Source organism: Puntigrus tetrazona, chromosome 9 (genome assembly GCF_018831695.1).
Source record: "Puntigrus tetrazona isolate hp1 chromosome 9, ASM1883169v1, whole genome shotgun sequence".
NCBI classification, from domain to species: domain Eukaryota; kingdom Metazoa; phylum Chordata; class Actinopteri; order Cypriniformes; family Cyprinidae; genus Puntigrus; species Puntigrus tetrazona.
In genome coordinates, this window is record NC_056707.1 from 26,322,408 (window position 1) to 26,340,298 (window position 17,891).

Genomic DNA, 17,891 nt, shown 5'->3' on the forward strand with positions numbered 1-17,891 from the left:
GCAAGCAAATTCAAGGATATAACAAATAATTTTTTATAAAAGACTAAAAAAAAAAACATAAAGCATTGTGGGTTGGCTGAAGCCTTGGAGAGTGAGCAGCAAACTTGTTGCATACGCAACATCTCAGGCAATGCAGAAAAAATAAAATTTTGTGTGTGTGTGTGTGTATGTATGTGTATGTGTATATATATATATATATATATATATATATATATATATATATATATATATATACACATATATATATGAAAACGTTTGTCCTACTCTTCTTTTTGCATCAATTCATTGACAGTTTATTTCTTAGTCATTCATTTCTCTTGTGTTTCTAATCTTTATGCATTTCCAGACACTTCAGCAGGCATAGAAACCCTCTCTGAACACACAACAGAACGTCTTGAAGTGGGACTGAAATTGCTCGTCTCATTTCTCAAGGTTGTTCAATGATAAAGGACGTATTTCTCAGTTGTGTGGACAATTCTCGCTTGCCCCTGCTATTCTAAGCTCGGGTGACATCGGTTTTTCCCTGACTTTGTGTTTAACATTTATTCAAATTGACAATTTAGACCAATCGCGGTAACGCAAACGCATCTGAGGGCTTCGAACGCCAAGCATCAGTAAATAAAGCGCCTTTCTTGACGACTCTTGGCGCCGAAACCACGTCGCGGCTACCTGCAACTCGCAAGACTCGCGATGCATCAAAAGTCGGCTGCGCTTCAAAACCAGATAGTCTCGCATCAAAGGTCGGAGCAGAAATAATTATTGTCGCGCGTTAAATATTCAGAAAAAGTGCAGACTGTCTTTCATGGCGAGGTGCAAGGTTCGCTCTCAGCACGTCTCCTTCGACTGAAGAAGAGAAGGTGTCTTGTTCTGCAAAGCCCATTAAAAATCAAAAAGTTTAGTATGTCTAATTAAAATGTAAACAGAGTAATGAAGACATCAGTGATTTAAGGCGATGTCTCTCTCCTTGCCACTGGGGGTATGATAATTACTCAAGCAAATGTGGGAACGCGGGAGAATCCGCGCGCTGCCTAGATTAACAGTTCCGCTGCTAAAACTGGTTTTTCCCACCAGGGGATTGAGTGTTCGCAACCAATCCCCAGCAGGCAGTGCGCTGCCACTTCGCTTTACGTATCCAGACGGCTTTAGTGACCAGGGACAGCGAAAACAAAAGCTCAGACTCATTGTTTGAAATGGCAGAAGAAAAAAAAAGAAAGGACGAGAACGTGGCTTATGTCCCGTTTTAATAATTCGCATTGTTTGTTTGAAACATCTGAGACACGAAAGGATCTTATCCTCAGAGCTCGGCCGATTCAAACTCAGATTCAGCAATTAACTATGATCATTGGTGTTCATTCAGTAAACAAACAAACAAAAACGGTAAAGAAAACACTGGTTATTTTAACCGGATCTTTAATGTAGTACACTTCTGACAAAACTTCATTGAATTGATCAGTTCAGACTGAGTTTCAGTGAACCGAAGTCATTTACAAAGCTGTTTAATGTTGCTGTAAAGTGCTTTTCCATGCAATATTATTATCATTATTATTATTATTATTTTTTTTTTTAATCATTTGTAAACTATAGTTTATTGAACGGCGTATTCGTGCATATGAAACTATGTTCATTCAGTAAGTAACTGAATTTTTAATGCATTTTACTTTTGAAAAAATTTTGGAAATTCAGTTCAGTTCGAAATTTTGCCAATGAATCGATTGTGACTGATTCAGTGATATATTGGTGATGATGCTTAACATTAATAGAAGCCATTGCATGCATTTTTATTGTATTAAAATGTAAAGGTATACTTAATGAAATTAAAACAACTATTATCCTTGCTAAAAAAAAAAAAAAAAAAAAAAAAAAAGAAAAAATCTTGATTTACTTGCATTTAACTTAATGTAAAAGTCAAGGCAGGACAAGTTTACTTCTACAGTAAATTTCATACACAGTGGTAACTTCTTTACATAAAAGGAAGTAAAAAAAAAAATCATAAAAAAAAGGAATTAAAAAAAAAACAAACAAGGAATGTAAAAACAAACATCCTGAAACATTAAACTATGACTTACATGAGCGTTTGGCTGACATGAAGTAAATACATTACACTCCTTTGCAGGACGAGTGCAGAAATATTTATACATTAAAATCACAAATATAATGCTTTAAATGAGATATTTTTAGCTGTAACATTTGAACCTATACCATACGTGCATGATGGCCACTCTGAACAAAAGCAACGGTGTTCTTTCATGTTGTAACAGAACACTACGTTCTGTGTTCGCCATCCTTGCAGAGTGAAACCTTTTAAAACGGAGCCAACTGTAAACGGTGTGCGATTTTGTTGTTGTTGTTGTTATGCTGAGCGTGCGTGTGTGTGTGTGTGCGTGTGTGTGTGTGCGCGCACGGTGGCTGCCGACGTATCGTAATGAACGGGAGTCCGCTGGCGTCCTCACTGCTGACTGTCAATCACAGTTACGCTGCGGCGCTCCCTTGATCAGATCACGTCGCCGGCTAAGTACGGATCAAACTGTCCTGACAAATGTTAAAAACAGCAAATTTACATGGAGCCAGTCGGCGTGACCCCGCCGAAAAAGGAAAGACATTGAGACAAACACCTTTCAGCGTCTTTTCTTACACGGTTATCGACTAAAAATAACCCACGGCGCACTAAATGAATCAAATCAAGCGTTCTGCGAATCAATACGTGCGGCGCGTTTAAGTCCTCATTTGTAGATTCGTCCTCGCGGAGAGGCTGATAAACGCGCGAGGGATGAGGGCACTTCACTTCCATTCAGGTTTCCTTCCAACCGCCACGTCTTTGGCGTCACCCGACAGTCTTTTTTTGTGCCGAATCTCAGCGTTTACCGCCTTTCATTTTGTGCTTTTTCGCCACGGCGAGCGTTTGACAACGAAGAAACGCACACCTTTTGGGTTTAAAAGAATAATAATACGGGGATGCATTGTTCCGCGCGACCCGGGAGGATGATTTGGGAGCCGGCAGAAATCGGAGAAGGCCTGCAGCACACGTGCATTTTAAAAAACATACATCCCGTGTGCTGTCAGTCACCACCGGGGAGGTAGAGAGAGAGGCCGGCAGACAGAAAGTGTCTAAATGAGCCGGTGGAGAGGAGCGGGAGGGGGGATGTCAAGGATTCGTGGTCCTTCATCTTTGCAGTAGAGCAAACACATCTCTCAGTATAGCAACAGACAGCTGCAACCACTTCCAAATGCACTCTAACTTAGATCAGTGAAAGAATTGTCAGCGCACAGCGAATCATACGAAGATAACACGGCCAGCTGCCACGAGAGAGAGCCGGTGGAGAGATAGATCCCTGCGTGGAAATGAAATTTGTTGCGTTTTGCACGCGTCCGTCTCCCTTGGGGTCCTCCTCTGCGTTCGGATGAAAAGCGCGCGAGACGACGCTTAACATATTTGCTTAAAGATGACAAGCCGCTACTGATTTCATTTGAGCCGGGCTTTTGTCTGAAGCGGAGACAGGGGGTACCGAATAAGATTTGTTACACGGACTGACAAATGTATCCGTCTGTACGGATGAGTGTTTCATCAATTTGAAACGGCCCCCGAGATCCCCCAAGGTGCTCATCCGCCAGCGAGCCGAGTTAGTCTGAAGGTTCCCTTTAATTGTCACCATTAGATTGAGATAAAACCTGTCATTCTCATTTATACAAACAATCCCAGGAGGCCCGGGCCACTTACACGTCTAACGCACACCGACGCCATCGTCTTCTGCCAACGCTGGGCTTCCGTATCTCCGATACCGGGCACTGTGATGCAACAGACTTCGCTCTACCGTAGCGCACGCAAGGAATATTTTTACGGTATCTGCGCGAAGAAAAACGGTAATGCGAAAATACACGACATATGCGGGCCACAGGTTTGCAGGTTTCTAAGCCAAAGCAAGAAAAAGAAAAAAAAAAAAAAAACTATGTCAGTCGTTTTAGTTTCATGTGTAATTCAATGCCGTTCTTAAGCGTGACGTTTTTTTTAAGTGTGAAGTAACAATTTTTATAAATATTTTTGTTATCATAACCGCAGCTCATCCAACAAGAGTGTGAAATATTTTTAGCACATAATTCTAAAAAATTGTATTTTTTGTACAAAATAAACGTTTTTTGTCAATTTTTCACCTTTCGTTCAATACGTTGTTAACCTTGCTCTTTTATGCACGATTTTGTTTTGCATTTCAAGCAAAAACAACTACATTGTGATGTACGGTTACTGTATATACGATGATGCATGCTTTTATACCACGCAACCCCAACCTGTACGTGATTTAAAAATACCGCTCTTGCACTCTCCGTCTTATACTATTACTAGAGTTCTTTTAGGAACATTTCATGTTTAGCTTGTCTTACGCAAACACTTGAAGGAGAAAAAAAAATCAATTAGTAAGACTGCAATTTAATGTCAAACACACACACACACACACACACATTTCTCTCCATATCATGCAATGATGAGTAATAGCTCACGATCCCAGCCTGATGCACTCGCTTCAAAAAGCTCAGCATGTCAAATATGGATCAATAGAACAACTCAATGCAAAAAGTGAATAGTTGCAATTCACTCATCTGTTTTTTTTTTTCCCCTCCATACCGCCAGACTAACCAGTTCAGCTTGATTCTGGCTTATTAAATAATATAGTGTAACTGACCTGGATAAATCCAGATCAAATGTTTTAGGTTATCTGCCAAACGCTTTTCACAGTGTACATGACTGATGGTCTATTTAAAAACTACAGCGCATTTCACACGCACCCTACAAACGCTAATGGCCACACGTGAATATGTAAAAGAGCAATTTGTAACCCGGCTGAACGGAAGGAAATTGAAATCTGCATATTGAAAAATATCATATTTACAACAGATATGACTGGTCATGTCAGATGTGAGAATTCAACCGTTTCCTTGATGAACAATGCTGCTGCTGTGCTGCAGCCCATATTAAAACATCAAGCCAACAGGCAAGTCAGCAACAACAACAAAAAACATCTTGTTCCGACTGAACGCACGCTTTTATGAATGTGTATTAAAGCTATGTTACGAAACATGAATAGGCCTATGTTTGTAGGTGCATATTTATATGCAGTGAATGCAAAAAAGAATTGCCTTTAAACGAATTTTAAAGCATAAAAATGCAAAATATGACGTAAAACAAAAATCACAGAACGACTGGAAAAACCATTGAATATGCATCTTCCCATACCACTTAATGTGCAATTTTTTCAATAGAAAAGCTCATTTTATCCGTCTATCCATCTAGTATGCAAACGTGCATTTACATCTTAGATGACGCAACGCACAACAACGCTAAATATTTGCCTTTTTAAAGTACAAACCTCAAAAAAAAGGCAGTTTATCACTTCATGTAAAATAACCACAGAACAATCAAGTTCAACATGTTTTTTTTAACTGCATGAAACTGGACGGCATGCTCATGTTCCCCAACCAGATAAGCCGTCTAATTCTAAGCAGTTTTATGCTTGTGTGCAAAAATGGTCAAAAAAAAAAAAAAAAAAACAATGTGGTAAAAACAACGAACCGCGTGATGCATGCAGCCAAATACGGATTAAACATTAAAGCCGACACCGCGACTGTACGACTGCATCTTGTCAAAACATTGCCCGAACGTGAGCCTCGATGTGATCGCGAGCATGCATCTGCTAATTGCCGCATCAGTCGTGCGAATCGGAGCGTCTTCCATAGGTCTGTGTATATAGCGATCCGCCTGTAGTCCTGTGCTAGAATGTCAACACCGGATGCATCAAGCAAAGAGGGTGCTGAAAAGGGGAGGGGTCAGCATCTGTCATCATGCACACCACAAAACTCAACATGAGGTTTCATGTCAACCCCGCGGACTCGCAGGCGCAGCTACACACTGACGTGCCGTGTGTGTGAAGCTGTCGTGTCGTTTAACATGCTCATAAAGCCCAGCCTGGGGTTAAATCGGGACCGAGTTAACGATAACAGCGCTTTCACACGTCAACCGCTCGCTGCGCCCACAAGGAATCACTTCAAGCGCATCGCTTAGTCAAAATAGTATCATATTAAAAGCTTAAAGTAATACTTATTAATAACATTTACACCTCAAACTCGTATCCGCGAAGCTAAATCGGGTCACCGATGCCTGTTGTGTTAATATACCTCTGCTAACTGTAGCACATTACACATCTAATGGCTTATTAAACCTCGGCGCAGGAAAGAAAAAAACACATGCTCAATGTCCACTTTGATTAAAACGCATCACAAAAAACACTCTACGGTAATGAAATCACTCATCGTGTAGTGCATTTTTCTATTGATAGAGTTGAAGAGGCTTGGAAAACACACTTCAGTCTTCGCCAGGCAATTTTGATTGTGTTTTTAAATAACAAAATGCAAATGCGAGGGTTTTTTTTTTTTCAGGAAACAGCTACTGATGTTAAAAAACGAAACAAATGGATGGGAGGCCGTGCATTTTGTTTAGTCGGCCCGAGAGCGAGAACGTGAAAGTGTAACGCATCTCAAAGAAGGCAACGCGCGATCGCCTTAAAAAAAGGGACTACAACTTGGCAATGACGGTGGCGTAACCTTCAACGGATCAATGCCCGACCTCAAATTTCGAGCCTGGCGGTATCCGGCAGAACTAAGACTGTGCGGAAGGAAAGAAAAAAATAGCAAAATAGCAAAACGTGCATAACGCTGGGCGCACATCAAAAATTCATGCAAATGTGAGCTCAAGAAGTACATAAAATGTAGTGATATACAACCCCACTGATGGATGAAGTCCAATATTAAGGCTGAAAAATGTATGCAGCCACATACAGTCCTTCCTTCTGTCAACTTCTCTCTACTCCGGCTTAGCTACTAAAAAGGAAACATGCACAGAGAGCAAATCATTGCTTTAAAATGACTTTAAACGTTGCGCGTGCGGACCGAATTAGCCTGTGTTAAATAACGCAGTTGGTTTTCGAAAAGAAAATTTGCATTTGCATGAGCCCCTACGCGAAGTACATTTCGAAGCTGTTGGAGAAAGATTTTGGGTGCAGGTCTTGAATAACGCGAACGTTAAACGCTCCAGAACGAAGTTTTATGCAAATACAATTAGGCAAACGCCGCCAACAACTCAAAACTGCCGTTGAAGAGATTTTTTTTCTAAACGTAAGCAAACAACCGCAGCCTAGAACAACAAAATAAGGCGAATGTAAAACAATAATTTGTGTCAGGAGGGGAGAAAAAGGGCTCGGGGATATATTCAAATATTACAGTAAGCGTTGGTGATTTAAATAAATACTTAAAGTGGCTTTTTATTGAAAAACGCGTGCACTTGGAGTCGCTAGTCATCATTTTGACAGTAAGTTAACATTGTGTCAACTTAGTTCTGACAGACATCTCCGACTGAGGTAAACACATCGCGCGCGACACATAATTACCCGTCAACATATGCCAATTCACGCAACTTTTATTAAAAAAAAAACATCTGCGAAATAGATATAATATATATACACACACCAGAAGTGCCGTGCGCGACCGAAATTGCGTACTAATTCATCATTAACACGCATTCTAACAGGTTACGTGAATATTACGCCTCTAATGCGCGCCTCGCGACTAAACAAAGCGCATCGGCGCGCGTGCGAGCACACTTTTGCAAGAGTGTATGCCAAAATATAAACAATAAAATCGACGTACCATGTACACTGGAGCTAGTGATCATCTTCTCAAAGGCGAAAACGGGAGAAAAGAAAACGTGAATTCCAACGGTCGCTTACAGCCACTTTTTCCTCTCGGCTATCGAATTACACTGTGAAAACCAAGGGGCCTTTTCGTCAGGTATTCATTTAACCTACATGCATATAATTAAGAAGGCAAAACCAACAAAAGCTCTCGGACAACATGTGAGAGGAGGAGAGAGAGGGAGAGAGGAGGAGAGAGAGAGGGAGGGAGAGAGAGAGAGGGAGCGATAGGAAGGGGAAAAAAAACACATGACCACGACAGCGAGCTCATGTCAGTTTTCTTCTCGGGCTGAGGCGAAACCTCACCGGGTTTAAAAGAAGCGGATTTCTCTTCGCGGGCGCACGCACGGCGCGCCCGTTCACTTTACGAACGCGTCCCCTCGGCTCCAGAGTCAAGCGTTTAAAAAATGCATGACACGCGAAAAAGAAACTTTTCCGGGCGACGGTGGCGTATAATGCGGTTCCTGCGCGGCGGAAAGTTACTTTGTAAGAATTTCAACCCCACCCACTCTCACTTTCCGACGCAAAATCGGATGCTGGCGTGATTGATCGCGTTCAACTATTGCTGGCCAACTTCATCCGCCCGAGCTTTGCCGTGCCCGCTGCACGCGCGATCGCGTCTCGCGTTGAAAACGCAGCCTGCGCATTTAGATACAGACAGCGCGAGCGCTTCGTTTCAGCCCGGTGATGCATGGACTGGACATGCGTTGCGATAAAGGCAGGCAGGCAGGCAGGCAGGCAGGCAGGCGCTCCTCTCCTGTAGTCCAGTTAAATTCATAATCTCGGTAGAAATAGCCGGGTTAACTCTTACCTGTTAGTATGACAGGATAACCTCTCGGGTTAGAGCGGCATCGATCCGACGGGCTCGCTGATGAATGCTTGCGCGGGTTAAGCGACTTGAAACCATTCCAAGTTAGTGTGGGGAAGACTGACCACTGCCTCTGCCATGTTGGAATTTCAAACCCCAAACAGCTGCTCTAGAGAAGCACAGCGTGCCGCAGATTGCGCATGCGCGCTGCGGGAGAGCCAAATTCAAAGCAGCTCGGCGCGCTCGCTCGGATTTGCCTAAACAATCTCTTGTCACACTACACTGACAGCAACCCTTCGCTTGTTCGTGGGGTGTTTTTGTCTCGTGAACAACGTCTAAATAACGCACGAGGTAGAAAGTAAGCGCGTGTAAGATTATTGCTACGTACTAGGCTGTAAAACGCACGATAAATAACTAAGGACGAATTAGAAGAGCATTCAGAATTACAGTAAAATACAGTAAATATATACAGTAAGATATGCATCATTGACGCGTGTAGATAGATAGCATTGGGTTAAATGAATTTGCTTGATAATAACGTTTTAATGAAAAAAAAAATTCTGTTTAAATTGATTGCATTTTATTTTTACTTAAATTTTTGTAAAAAATATTATTAAATAGTCATTAAATGTAAATATCATTTATTAAACATGAAAAATGTCACTCCCGGCATGCAAGGTTTAAATACACTGCTCAGCCTCTCGGACCCAAATATGTAATAAAATGCAGAAATTGGGAATTTATTAGCGCTGTACTGTTGCCCATCCTTCACGTTATGGATTTTTCCAAAAACACACAGTTACTCCCACAACACCCCTAGCACTGTGGCATTGACTCCAGCACGAGAACCACGAGTCCCCTTTTCTTCAGAAAATATAAAAATGCACTTAACTGGATGATTTCCGTGCCGTCCATTGGAAAAGCAAAAACGATATCGCGCGTTTTAATGCTTGAATGCTACCGTTTAAATCATGATTATGATGCATAGATGGATTAGACCGACACGTTATGGAACTGAATCACGCACGAAGCATTAAAACGATCTTTTTTGATATTTATTTTATATCTTGTTAACTGGAATAACTGCAGATATCGTACGCCCGCACGGGTCTTTTTTTGAAACCTGTCGGGGTTTTTGAAAAAAAAAAGCGAAGGGCAAATCTCGATGTGTCTTCTTAGAGGATTCACATCTGACTTTGACATGCTGTCGTATATCACACCGTGACAAAACCACTCCACACCTCTTCTCTGTCGTGTCCCAGCGCTCTTTTGACAATCCGGAGGGACCCGGCTGAAGACCTGGAGTTTAGACACATGATGTGTATTGTGGAGCCCACAGTCCCAGCATGGCCTCTCGGATTCGTGCGCTGGGGCCTTGGGTTGATGCATCGATCTGGCCCTGAGCGTTCCCCGATGAGTTTGCAGGCCATTTCCAGCACAGCCCCGAAGCCTTTGGAGGATTTCCGCCCGTCGGCAGTCAGCGCCTGCTCCGTTCAGCCTTTCTAACAAACGACCGCTCGCCGCACTCCAAGGTAATAATTACTGTACTGCTTCAGACTCTGATCGGTGGATACCAATTGAGCCTCTCTTTCTTTTGTTGCGTCTCAAATTTTGATTTGATTGAGTCCCACCACACCTTGCAGCCCTCATTATGTCTGAACAATATGTATGTGATGAGGAAGCGCGCGCTTTAGGAGGGGGAAAAAGAGCATCCGATTAAATGCTGCAGACGCGAATGATAAACTGGACCAGACGAGAGAGAACAAAGAAAGAGAGAGAAATAAAACGGCTCTGTTTCAAAACCCGGTGAACTGCCTACATAGGCAGACACTTTCTAGGGCACTATTCTAACAGTAATAGAATCTCATAAGTGACTGATTGGGAACAGGTTTCCCTGTAAGCATGTAAACTGACTTTTATAATATTGCAACTTGCAAGCACACACGTCGAGATTATACTTGCATTGAACAAATATGTGCATCTGAGAAAGTAACCACAGGCCTTGTTTTGTCGAATGACGGAATCAAGGCCAACCCTACATTTTTTGCTTATTGTAGAAGCTGTTTCACCTGGATATGCATCATAAGCGGAAAAAAATGTGAATTTATTAGCGATTTCAGGTAAACTGCTCATTCCAGCTAAGTCAACAGTGTTAATCTCTTATAATACACAAAAACCTGGCTAAAACGGTACATTTTTTAGCTTGATATTCTAGTTTTATATTTTTATGACATTGGATATAATGGATTTATGTGAAGATTATGTGAAGTTCTCTTAAAGCAGAAGTTATTTTATTAAAGTCTAATAAATATCACAATTGATTTACTGTAACGTTGAATTAATATAGTCAATGGTTAAATATTAGAAGAGGAAAACATTGTAGAGGCATCAGTATTGGTGTCATTAAAACTGGACTTTAGTCATAACAAAGATGCCTTTATCAAATATTAAACTCATTTTATGTTGTTACTTTATGTTGTTTGTACACTGCAACATAAAAGTATATTTAAAAAGTAAAACTTCAGAAAAAGCATGCGATTAACGTGAATATTTTTTAAAATCGATTTAATTTAATCGATATCCACAAATGATATTTATCATGAATAATCTATTTGCACTTTATTCAAAGAATGTTTCCATTTGCATTGCATTCAGCGATTGCATTGGCTGCAAAAAATTGACCAGATTATTTATTATAACGCTATTTCCTTTTTAAAAAAAGTCTTCGCATCGAAAGAGCACTTGTGCCGCTCTAAATGGCTGCCTTCTATCTAGGCGGCTCGCTAGCGCTAGTGCCCGAGCGAGAGAGAGAGAGAGAGAGAGAGAGAGAGAGTAAGCTGTGTCAGTACTGTAGATGCAATCAGGACGGTTATTAATCTCCAGGTTGACAGTGTAAGAAACAGCTGAAGAAAAGCCGCCCATTAGTATTGGTGTTTCTCTACCTGCGCGCCGCACGGGCACGATGCAGGAGAAATGCAGGAGAGCCTGGCTGTCTGCTGCCTTCCACCATCACTCTAAGGACGAGAGGTCAGAGAGAAAACAACCGCTGTGTAGACTCCAGCCGGAGCGGCCGCCATTGTCTCCCAGCCGCATATGAGAAAGTTCTCTCTGCGCCTTTTGTCCTTGTGTCAGCAGGCAGGACATTCTAAATTATTTTGCTCAGCTGCCTCCCTGAACTCTTGCTACGGCACGTCAACACACACATCATCCAGACACACACACACACACACACACACACACACATCGGAGACGTGAGTGTGTGCCTGCACTGCCCTAACATCCAGCACAAACCCTCAAAAACACTAATACACACACACACACACACACACATTGGCTAAGGATGGAGCACGGCTCCGGTTTCTTGTTAGTGTATTGATTAGTCATTTAATTGGTAATTACTGTTGAAGTGCACACCGTTCCCTTGTTGTAGGGAAATTTTGATAACGTATTTAGTCATTGAGCTTGTCGAATCAAAACATTCTGATGAGATACAACAATGCATATTGACATAATTGGCTGTACATTGTTAAACCAATAAGCCCCACTCGCAGGGAATTTACGACGGGATGTTTTTAAAGCGATTAAAATACCCGGAGGCTGGTGGGTTTCTGGTCGCTGTTCGACTGAAGCATCTGGTCTTATTAGGTGGCGGATTGCTCCCTGCCCTCCGATTGGTCGTTTTCACATCGCTGCTTATTTGCGTCCAGAACTTTTCACTGAAAACGAACGACATCCGGTTTGTTTCTGCAAATTGCCGTCAGCGTGAACAACCCTCAGCTACGGTAGAAATCAATTGCCGCAATGCTTTCACGAAAGACTGTGATGTGATAAAAAGCACCAATGTTTAATGAATGGCAGGAACATCCTGAGATCAAACGCCTATGCGATCTAATTCCAACCAACAACGATTCAGCGATAAAATTGCACAAAACACGGATCTAAGAATAAACAAATTACACAAACATAGAAATTCTCAATTTATCAGCGATGGAATAGCAGTGTTCCGTCAACTTATTAATATTGCGCCTAATTGCATTTCACGTTATCTGATTCTGCTTGTCTGAAACATGCACATTCAAACGTAAACGTGTTAATCCGTCTTTTCCATTTTCATTGCCCATGAAAAATCATCACGCCGTATTATCAGATGCGTAAAGCATCGCTGTAACGGTTAATACCTCACCCGGTGAAGTCTGGCTCCAGTGTGCGCTATATAAGTACTCATTAAAGAGGGTGATGAAATAGTCCTTAAACGCATGACATTACACCTTAAATGTGTTTTTCCTCACTTCAGCCGCTCATCCCTGCTGTGGTTAACAACAGCCATTTATCTAAATGGATTTCAACTGATTAACCATTTAAGTAATAATGATCGGGGCAGTGTAGACTCTGCATTAGCCGCTAATTTGATAGGAATGTGTTTCTAAGGTTGTTTACTAGACACACACACACACACACACGGAGTGAGATTGTCTGGTTCCTCAGGACTGGGGTTAGGGGTTTGTCCAGTCACGTGATGTGCTGTTTTTTAACCTTCTGCCTGCAGACTTCGCTGTCAGCTTCCATCATTTCAACTGAGCTTGGCAGAGATTTCATGAGTTTTTTTTTTTTTTTTTTTTTTCATCCGTTCTTTCTTTCTCGATGGAAACGCATGCTTTGGAGAAAAAGCCAAACAATGCTGGCTCTGAAAGCGCGGCTCGCGAAGTGATGTGTTTAATTTAAGACACTTAATGCGGTCCGTTATGATTTAAATCACGGCAACATCATTGAAAATGTCTTCATTTGCTGGCTGTGCTTTCTCCTTGAACCGAGCACATAATTGTGTGACTGGTCTGGTTCTGCTCATGCTCAGATGAACCGTGCAGAAACAATGAATAAGAATCTACGGTTTAAAAAGAGAAGAGAAATGCATTTTTCGCAGATCAGACTGGTTTCACGCGAGCGAATCTCATTTTCATCTATTGTTTTTTGCTATTACATTCTCTTCATTTAGTTGATGGTGTGCATGTGAAGATGAGCGCTTCCCACATTACTATTCTTAGACAAAAAATATTATCTATTGACACATTAATTGCGTATTAACACTAGAATGTCTTTTTGGCCATAGTTGTATTGTTGCATTGGTGATTTAATCCTCCTGCACCCAAGAATACAGCTATGTTTTACATATTAACAAACAGCCTAATCCTTTAATTAAAGGAATAGTTCACACAAAATTAATAATTTTGTCATTAATTAGTCACCCTCGTGTAATTCCAGACCCGTTTTTTTATCAATAATGATTTAAGATCCATCCATCCATGTCGACTTTGCTTTTAAAATCTCAAAATCTCCATGCGTATTTTTTTTTGTTGCATTAAACGTAAACCACTTAATATTGATATAATTGATATAAACATTTACTGAAGTACAATACAATATTATATAAAAAAAACTTCTTATTTTTGTTTAACTTTAAGTACAAAAAAAATAACAATGACAAAAACAATGAATTTACTAAACATTTCACTGAAAGATTAGTGAAAACAGAACTATAATGATAAAATCTAATTCAAATTCATTAATTGTTTTTTAAAATAAAATATTATTTTATTCATTAACTTATTAAAATGCATATTTAATTGAATCTACAGTAGCTAGTATTTCAGCAAGTTGCCCGGGCAACATTTCTTATCTAGTTTAACTTGAACTAAAACTACAACAAATGAATGAATTAAAAAAATAGCACAACAAAATGACTAATGCGAACTAAAATTAAAGCAGAAACCATAAAGAAAATTAATTCTTTAATTTTTTTTTTTTTAATCTCTTTAGGAGACAAAAATGCCTCTGCAAACAATATACAGAAGACTCGCTTCTCTTCCTTTCATAGAAACGTCAGCGAGCCTCCAACCAGTCAGAGGCGGCGGTCTCCGCAGAACGGGGCTTAAAGAGGGAATAACGGGCAGGCGACTGAGACGAGAGCCGGTGAACGAAAGCGAGAGAAATGAAAGGTTTGGTTTCGCATTATATGATGATGTGTAGCCAAGTCCCTTTATGGTCTCGGGCTAACGTCCTAATGGGGACAAGCTCGCAGCGGATGAAGCCCACAGAGGATAAGATACTAAATCTCGCAATAAAAGCAATGTGATTTACAGTAAATTCCAGCAGGCTGACAGCGCCACAGCTGAGGGCATAAACACGCTCCTTTCAGCAGAGCTCCTTCTCTCGCTGAGAAGTACAATTGCGCGGCCAGGCGTTCTGGCTCACCAGCAATGACTTTGATAAATAACCAGGAAGTCCCACTGTTGGCTTAAAACTAGAAGTTGTTCAGTTGCAATTCTGCATTTGTCCTCCTTTAATGGGTATGGAAGTGGCTTTAGCCGTAATCTGGCATTGATTGATTAGGTCTCAGTACGGCTCCCGCCCCGCCTCCTCGGTGGAAATAGACGGCCGGCCGCAGCTGCGCGGGCTCTTACCGAGCGACGGCTGTATTAGGGCCCTGCACGCCTTATTTACCTGCAACACAAACACAGTTAATTCCACTTGGGTGGACGGACCGAGGGTGGACTCCAGGAAAACAACAAACGAGAAGTGACATGTTTTCCTTGGCACTCGAGATATCTAGTGAAGAGGAAAACAACCGTGGATTCATAGAGCTGTAGCTGGCAGCCGTTAAAGAGACAGAATGGACGCGGTTTACTGCGAACGCAATGAAGTTTCTCGGGTCTATTAAAGCAATGGCCATGGGTGAGGGCCGTTTCTTGCGCAGCGTAAGAGAATAAATATCTACATTAATTCATAATATAGCAATGGGTTGACATGTAACATAACTAAGCACGTTAAAATAAAATGCGTGTCACAGATACATATTATTTGCTCTGTATATATAAATCTGAATATATACACGGGAAAGGGATTTATACTGCGCAGTATAGAATATCTGCCTTTTTTATTTATAGCAATATTTAACTATATTCATCGGACAGCATTTAACTGGATATGTGTTATCGGATATGTATTTTAATAACTTAATCTGCATACAGTGCGCTCTCATATTCTTCCAGACAGTTTGTTTCTGTCTAATCAAACGATAAATTTTTTTTCACCGTGGTAATGTCTGTTCATCATCATAAGCATCGTGCTTAGGTACAATATGCACAATATAGACACAATTTTTAATGAATAGTTACATTTGATCATCAGAATAACTAATTCTAAACGCTCTACCATTTTACAACTTCACACATTAATAAAGCATGTATCATGAGCATTTATTTAAACATTTTACACCTTTGGAGAACAGTTATTGATTGTAGTTCATATGAAAAAAAAATATAAAAAAAAATATATATATATATATATATATATATATATATATATATATATATATTTTTTTTTTTTTTGTGTGTCTGTGTCTGTATATATATATATATATATATATATATATATATATATATATATACACACACACACACACACACACACACACACACACACACACATACATGAACTCAATACATTTTTTACTACAATTTTACCACAAAAAGGGCTGTTCAAAACCATAAGCATGATACTAAACTAAATAGGCACAATATTATGGTGGAGTGAACATCTTTGGTTCCCTTAGTTTTGTTCACTCATATCAAGTCAAATATGGTTGAGAAATGGATGTTGTTCGCTTAACATAGCATATGACAAAACACGTTCCTACAGTATGACTTAATACGATGTTCTCACGAATCAATATCTCGTGGCCACGCAATAATAATGTCACGTTCCTAAAACGATGTAAACCGAGGACGTCCCCTTTCGGTCATCATGCAATATAGAGACGTTTAATCGTTTATTAGCTTTAGGCCACTTCACCGTCGTGACTTGGCACACTGATAAATAAAATATGAATAACATGTTTATTTGAACATTTTACAATAGTTTGTTAGCTAAACTTTAGACGGTTCCACAGTTGCAAGTTCACACATTAAAATAAAGCATGCATTTATTTGCATATTTTCAACTTTTATATATATAAGAACACACATTTCCCGCCACGATTTCAGGGCTGTTCGCAATTGTAAGCAGAACTAAATAAACAGTATAGCTGCAATATTTCTTAAATAGCTTGCATTCGTTTATTTTAGCATTTTGCAATGGCTTTGAATATGGCAGACTTCAGTTTGGCTTTTATTCCTCGGTGCTTCAGCTGTAGTTTTTTTTAGCGAGCGACAGTTTAGCAAAAGCAGTCCAAAACGCATTCAAGTCGGAAATCAATCTATCTGTCTATACAACAATGGTCTCGAGGGTTTACGGAGTGAATCCGATACATAGGCCGCGTGACTTAAAATCAAGCCGTGCATATATTGAACCGAAACAGGACCAAGAATTGACCACTTACAAACGGGGGTTTGTGGACGTTGTTCGGCGTAATGAAAAACAATGTTTGTTTTGAATGAGGCACGAGAGGTTGAAAATGTAATTTCGACAGAGAGCCGGATATTGATTGTGTTTTACCAGCAGCAGATCCATTTTAATTAAATATTAAATACGAATGCAGGACACAAGAGCTACAAGTTGTTTTCAGCTGATCGTCGAGCATCTTCTAAGAAATCGCAATCTGCGCCGATGGCCCTATTCTTTAATCAAGTATTTAAATCGGGGCTGGGCTGAAACGCAATTCATTTCACATTCAAAGAATACTTTAGTTATTTTTAACAGGAGGTCTTCGTGTATGAATTTTAATGGAGACACTTAAATGGTAATTATTCTACTCAGACTCAAACGCAGGTAACAAATGGAATTCAATCAGTGGCTATGCATAATGACCATCATTAGGAGACAGAAAATAATAATGACATCCTCTCCGCATTAGAGACACGCGCTCGGCGAACTAAACCCGTAGCCATTATTGATCGCCATGGAGATAAGCAATTGTCACTTTCCCGCAGCATTGTGTGTGAATGTTAAATACAGCGGAACGATCCTCGCCCCCCGCACACCTTTTGTCTGCAGCTTTTTTTACTTTACCATTTTTCTGAGTGACAGAATGCGTTTGGTGTAAAATCTTCGCGGCGTCCGGCGCGAACGGACGGACGGACGCCGCTGCACTTTTGGTTGCTGAGCAAAGGTCGCGTGACCCTCTTCGTGCCGCTTTTGTGCTAATGTGAGAGGTGCGCTGACATCACTAGAGCATATGCAAATGACAGCGTGGAAGCGCACTGAGCAGTGTCGTGCCTTCAGTAGCGCAGGTTTGTAGGCGCTGGACACGAGCGACGTTTGCGGACATGGTGAAGCTGAGCCATAGGCTTGACTGTGTTCAGAAAAGATCATTTTGGTATCCTGCCCAGAGACGACGTGTATTTTAGCAGATTTTC

The 17,891-nt window shown here is 40.7% G+C and overlaps 1 protein-coding gene across 2 annotated transcripts in view; it reads right to left on the reverse strand.

The window, feature by feature from the left end:
- fign (fidgetin) overlaps positions 1–8,719 on the reverse strand; it is a 58,751-nt gene extending 50,032 nt beyond the window's left edge. The window contains exon 1 of one of the 2 annotated variants that reach the window (XM_043248151.1): positions 8,545–8,719. Coding sequence is in view for 1 of the 2 variants with exons in the window: in XM_043248150.1 (XP_043104085.1) it covers positions 7,690–7,714 (25 nt within the window). In the remaining variant the exon portion in view is untranslated. Of the gene's footprint in view, positions 1–7,689; positions 7,820–8,544 lie in introns of those variants that run through there. The other variant, XM_043248150.1, reaches the window with a different exon arrangement.
- Between the last annotated feature and the right edge of the window lie 9,172 nt (positions 8,720–17,891).